General features: G+C 49.4%; 1 protein-coding gene across 1 annotated transcript in view; it reads left to right on the top strand.

Moving 5' to 3' along the window:
• ANKRD13A (ankyrin repeat domain 13A) overlaps positions 1-5690 on the top strand; it is a 32132-nt gene extending 26442 nt beyond the window's left edge. The window contains exons 13-15 of the mRNA XM_040619778.1: positions 1302-1462; positions 2958-3025; positions 3644-5690. Coding sequence (XP_040475712.1) covers positions 1302-1462; positions 2958-3025; positions 3644-3839 — 425 coding nt within the window. The 3' untranslated portion in view covers positions 3840-5690. The remainder of the gene's footprint in view (positions 1-1301; positions 1463-2957; positions 3026-3643) is intronic.
• The last annotated feature ends 451 nt before the right edge of the window (positions 5691-6141 follow it).

Raw genomic sequence — 6141 nt, 5'->3', positions numbered from 1 at the left:
ATTAAGGAAAAAAAAAAAAAAAAAAAAAAAAAAAAAGTTGGGCTTTGCAATTAAAAAAAAAAATAATAGCACACATCCAGTTAATATATTTATTATTCGGTTTGACACTGGAGTATCTTATGAAGTAGATCTCTGCCCTGAATAAAAGAAAATTTTAGATTTTGTTTAGAGTCAGTGTAAAAACAACTTGTAGAATATGACCCCACTTGTATTTAAAAAAAAAAAAAAGGCATAGTTTTAAAAACCAGCTTTATCGAGGTGTACCGAGTATACAATGAAATGCTCCCGCTCTAAGTGTGACAGTTCAGTGCATTCCGACGAATGTGTCCCCGCGTAACCACCACCACAACCAAGACATAGAGCATTTCTATTACCCCACAAAATGCCCTCAGGCTCCCTTGCCATCCATCCAAATTATCTTTTGGATGCCCCTCTAAGTGGATTATTTACTTAATTTTATTTTCCAGTTGCTCATTGGCAGTATATAGAAACATAACTGAATTTTTTTTTAGTTGTTTTGTTTTACTATGGTAAAATGGTGTTCTGTGTCTTGGACTAGTTGAAGGATATATACGCATTTGTTTTATTTTTTTTTTTTTGAGAGGGAGAGAGAGCATGTACGGGCAGGTTGGGGTGGGGGGTGAGGGACAGAGGGAGAGAGAGAATCTCAAGCTGACCCCATGCTGAGCACGGAGCCCAGTGTGGGGCTCGATGTGGGACTCGATCCCATGACCCCAAGATCATGATCTGAGCTGAAACCAAAAGTTCGATGCCCAACCAACTGAGCTACCCAGGTGCCCTGTTTTACTATCATTTTTATTTTAGTTTACAGACATCGTACATACTTTGTTTCATGAGTTTACTCATGAAATAAACTATGAAGTTTATTACTTCATAATAAAAAAGGGGAAAATACAGAGACCTGGATGTGATTGTGTACGTACACACATCGCATTTCTCAAAAGACATACAAGGAAACACTGGTTACCTCTGGATTTTGGGAATAAGAGAAGGGGTGTACGGAGGGAGAGCACTTTATTTTTTTTATGACCATGAGTTAATTTTATTAGTTAAAAAAAAAAAAAAAGACCAAAAGAAAAAAGCAGTATTGTGGTACTTTCTCTGTTGAAGTTATTATTCCTCAAAATTCCTCTCACATAGTAGCAAACCTTGATTTTAATTATATTAGTCCTCTTGTTTCTTAACTGAACAATTTTTTTTTATAACTTGTAAATTATAAGTTTGAAGTGGAAATTTATTTTGCTGATTCAGGCACCGGACTGTCACCCTTTGTGTTTCAGCTTCCCACGTCACAAACTTTGAGGTGGATCAGTCTGTCTTTGAAATTCCGGACTCTTACCACGTTCAAGACAATGGCAGAAACGTGCATTTGCAGGACGAGGATTACGAGATAATGCAGTTTGCCATCCAGCAGAGTCTACTGGAGTCCAGCAGGAGCCAGGTGCATTTAGCGGAACAAACGGCAGGGCGCGGGAGGGTTCGAGCTGTAGCATATTCACGGTGTTCGCAGAGATGCTCTTTTCTGCACTTGGTCTTTCCCAAAAGCTGCTTCTGCGACACCATGTGCACAGCCGCAGTCAGCAGCATTCACAGGATGTCTCCCGACAGACTTTCCTTCTTAGGTTCACCCACGCAGCCCACAGTCACGTATTTTTCGGATTATGCTGCCTGATTTGCTAGTACTGAAACCGTAGGTCCACGCTGGCTTACACCATCCTGTTTTTTCCGGAATATTGTCCACATGTTGGTCGTCTCGTAAGAAGGCGTGTGGATTTGACTCCCAGCTTCCTCCCGAAGGAAGACCAGTCACTGTGTTGTTGCTGAGTGTGTGATGAAAATGGTGGTTGGCTCTGAAAGTTTATTTCTTACTCCTGTGTTTTATTCTGTTGCAAGGGGTATAATCCCAAATGGTCAGAGAGTCCCTGCTAAGGGTAGAGCTGAGCGTAGGTGGGTCAGCGGAAGAACAGTTGCCCTTGGTCTCCTCAGGTGGTTCTTCCTCGAGGTCTCACCTGCCTGGGACAGTGCAGGGCTTGAGCTCCTCTGCCCCCAAGTTCAACCCCTTCTGTACCCACCCTCCTGTGGCTTCCTGATTCTTCTGGGGTGGGTGTCTTTCTGTGTCCCCCACCTTTTGGTGTCCTGGGCTCCTGCTGTTCATTCCTTGGTTTCTTGTTTCCTTCCATCGCTCGTTCGGCACGTGTTTGCAGAGTGGGGATTCTTTGGTGAAGCAGGCCCAGCCCCTGCACTCATAGGCCCCCTCAGCTTTGAGAGCGGTACCCACACTCCAGCGTCCAGGCTCAGGTTTTTGGCATTCTGGTTTTATTCTTGAGACTTCCAGGTTGGGCAATGGCACCCTTCCCCTCCTCCATTTCCCATCGATCCATCCTTTGAACTATTCAGTTTTCTGAAGCTGCTGGGCCAAGGGCCACGGGCCACACCCAAAGCCGGCATATTCCCGTCGGGAGGCCTCCGGGGAGAAACCCAGCCCCTGGACCTCACTGTCCCTCCAGTGCGCTTTTCTTCCCCTTCTGTAACTGAGCTTATTCCCTGCCCCCCGATATCTGCATAAAACTTGTTGACCATAAATTTTGCAAAGGGGAGTGGCCAAAGTCAAAATGACAAACGTTGAAATATGTATTGTCATCTTGTTTTACAAGAATGACCTGCCTTGTTCATTTAAGCTTTGCCCAGGGCTGTTTTTGATTCTGTGTCAAGTGTGAGAGGCTGTGGCCATTAAGCAGGGTAGTGTACCACTTTCTACCTGACATTTGGGTGCCCTTTTTGAGATCACCCAAGTCCCTGTTCATTTTTCACGCCGTGCCATCAGTAACGGACATGGAAACATTTAAAATTTTGTTCTTGCTGCTTTCATCTCCTTATCGGTATGATGCCTGTTCCTTCTAGGAGGTATTCATGTCCATCATGTTTGTTTTTCGCAGGAACTTTCAGGACCAGCTTCGAATGGAGGGATCATCCAGGCACATGCCTACGACGCCCAGTATGAGAGGTGACTGGCGTGACTCTTAAGCATTAAACTGAGGCCGACACGGGCACCTAGTGCTGATAGTTGTTGACTAGCTCATAGGCCAGTGCCATTGGCAGAAAGGCAGCCAGTAAATGCTTTTTGAGTGGTCTGATCTTCTGCCAAGAATGTATGCTCACACAGGGTCTGGACGCCCTCAGTGGGAAGTATATACAGTTTGAAGAATGAGGAGGCTTTGGGGAACAGATGTGGAGATGAGTAGATTGTCTTTTTAAAGGCGAGGGTAAAGACTGGAAAGATTTATTTTATGGAGTATTTTCATGTACTCCAGGTGTATATGAAAGCCCGCTGAAGGGAAACTTAGGTTTCGCTTTAAAACAGATCCAAGTTCAGTTCCTGACCCCATCACTTAGCAGCTGGGTGACCCTGAGCGGGTTTGTTCAGCTCCCTGAGCCTCGGGTTTCTCACTTGTACACGGCACCCACACCTGCAGAGCTACAGGGGACTGGGTGGCAACGTGGCCTTGGGGCGCATATAAAGTGCCCGGCATGGTGTGCTCTCAGGGGACAGGAAAATGCAGACGCGGCCGTCGCCCTGATGCTGCTGGTAACGGGCTGCTCTTTTCCGCCTCTTTCCCCACAGGGCGGTCCAGGAGAGCCTGCTCACCAGCTCCGAAGGCCTGTGCCCTGGGGCCTCGAGTGAGAGGAGCCGTTTTGACAGCGACTTGCAGCTGGCCATGGAGCTGTCTGCCAAAGAGCTGGAGGAGTGGGAGCTCCGGCTCCGGGAGGAGGAGGAGGAGCTCCAGCAAGTCTTACAGCTGTCTCTCACGGAGAAATAGGCCTTTCCGCTCACGGGCGGCACGAAGCAGGGCTTCTGGGCTGCACGCGGGTGCATCACTCGTGCCCCGGGGCCGAGGGACCGCACCTCGCGTGGAGGCAGCCGACCGCAGCTGCCCGCTCTTTCCACAGAGGTGCCAGACCAGGGACTCCCAGGCCCATCCACGACACTCCCCCGGGGAGGGGCTGGGGACCGGCAGGCCCCATCTCCAGGCTAAGGGGAGGAGAGCATCGTCACTTTCCATTAGCTGTATTGGCTTGCAGGTCACGTTTTTACTACCAGCTTTAGACAAAAACCCCAATCCCCGCAAGTTTGTAGATGAATTTTTATCAAGGAGTGATAACCAAACAAGTTATTGCAGAGTCAGGGTGCTTTTATATACGGGAGCAGCGGCCTTTTTAGAGCGTGGTTTATGAGAATTTATGAGACACTTCTTTACAGTTCACCAAAGAAACGGATAATCTGTGCCGATGTCCTCTTCTGTTTTTACCTTTATACGGGGTTTCTAGGACACTATCACTGCTCGCCCTCCATCTCCACCTTATTCCCGCCCTCCCACCCCCAGCTGGAGTTCAAGAGGAGCCATGTACAGGATATGTGTTAGATGAGGCTTAACTATTTGCATCACATTAGAATATACGAATGACCACGGATTTGCCTTAGCCTTAAAAATTACCAGTAGTTTCAAAGCACCTCACTCCACGCTGAGGGGTCTGATTTGAATTTATAAAGGCAGGTCCTTTGAGAGCAGGGTCCTCCAGGCTAAAATCCAAGGCAGCTAATCCTGGCCCTGAAGGAGCAGCGAGGAGAGCCTGAGGCTTGTTCCTGAACGGGGCAGGCTGGCCAGAACATCGGCCAGCACAGAACCAAACCAAGTGTGTCGCACGCCTTCCCTAGTGACAGACTGCCACGGAGAGGCCAAGGCGGACCCCACCATAGGCCTAGGCTCCCTAGAGAGGAAGGGGTGGCCTTGCAGGTAGAAAGGGAGCTACGAGCGGAAGTCAGTAGCTCTGGATTCAAAAGGGAAAATGAGGATTCCGCATTGCTTTTTAGAGTTCAAATCAACATCTTTCTGGATAAATATATTTTTTAACAGAATCTTTTTATTATTTTTAAAAGATATAAAAACAACTGCTCCCATCAGTAGCAATACGAGGTTATACATTTTAACCAGGTTTTCTCAGGCCTTTTTTGGATACCTTTAGTAGTTGAACGATTTTATCTGACCCTTCTGTAAATAAGCACCGCACACCGCCCAGAAGAACCCCGGGCAGGAGAGCTGAGGGCGCCCTCCCTCCGGCCCGTCGCTCGTCCCCGCAGGCTGCACTGACGTGCCCTGGTCACAGTGGCCTCCTCAGCTCCGCATCTGTTTCCTATCTGCTGCGCTGCTCTCGGGACTACGTTGCCGTCAGCGTCTGTACCCTCCAGTTAGCGTTGCCAGTAAAATGTTCTTCGTCACGGAGAACTGTGCTCTGGATTCCACATAACCAGCTGCCTTTTTTGTCGTGGTCCAGCCGGAACTTCTGTTGCGCACACGAGGCCAGTAGACCGCGGCGGCCCGTTGGCGTCAGGCGCCCAGCTCGGCCTTCTGTTCGCTCCGCGTTCACCCTGAGCGCAGACGCTTCTCGGGAGTGGCTGCGGCCAGGCCACATCGCTCACTCGCTGGGGTGAAGCATCGGTCGTGTCTGTGTTTGCATTCCACTGTGCTGCTTCCTGAGGACGAGGACTCCCCAGGAGGTCACTCAGAAAGGGACTGAGCGTTGTGTCCACCTGCTGCAGCATTTTTCATCTATGTGTTCACTCTCTTAAAATGCAAATAAAGATTGCTTCCCGAGAGGGTGCTCGCACAGTATCCCGGCCAGCCTTTGAGTCCTTCTCCCCTTTCACGTGGTTTTTCTAGTTGCTGAATGTCCCCACACTTCGTGTTACGTATGTGACTGGGACGTGAGAATGCCTCGAGACACTCGGCGTCCATCGCAGAGGTGACCTGCTCCTCTCAGCCTTCCCACCAGGGCCGTACGGTCCGCACGCCCCACGCTGCTCGTTTCACACGGGCTGCTGGGAGACCCTGCCGTCGTCCCGCTGGGGGGGGGCTGGCCCTTGTGGAGTCCCGGAAGCCATGCCAACATCCCATCTGTCATGGGACGGGAGATGCTCTCCCCTCTGAGGCCGAAGTGCTCTGTGAGGCTGTTCTTAGAAGTTCAGGTGATAACCAGGGCTTCCAGATTTATCCTACACCCAATTATGTCAGTATTAAAAAAAGGGGGTGGGGGTGGGGGTGCGCCTGGTGGCTCAGTTAAGTG

Source organism: Ursus maritimus, unplaced genomic scaffold (assembly GCF_017311325.1).
Source record: "Ursus maritimus isolate PB19 unplaced genomic scaffold, ASM1731132v1 scaffold_33, whole genome shotgun sequence".
In the NCBI taxonomy this organism is placed as follows: Eukaryota; Metazoa; Chordata; class Mammalia; order Carnivora; family Ursidae; genus Ursus; species Ursus maritimus.
The sequence above is the reverse complement of the archived record's forward strand: the minus strand, read 5'-3'. Positions and strand labels throughout refer to the sequence as shown.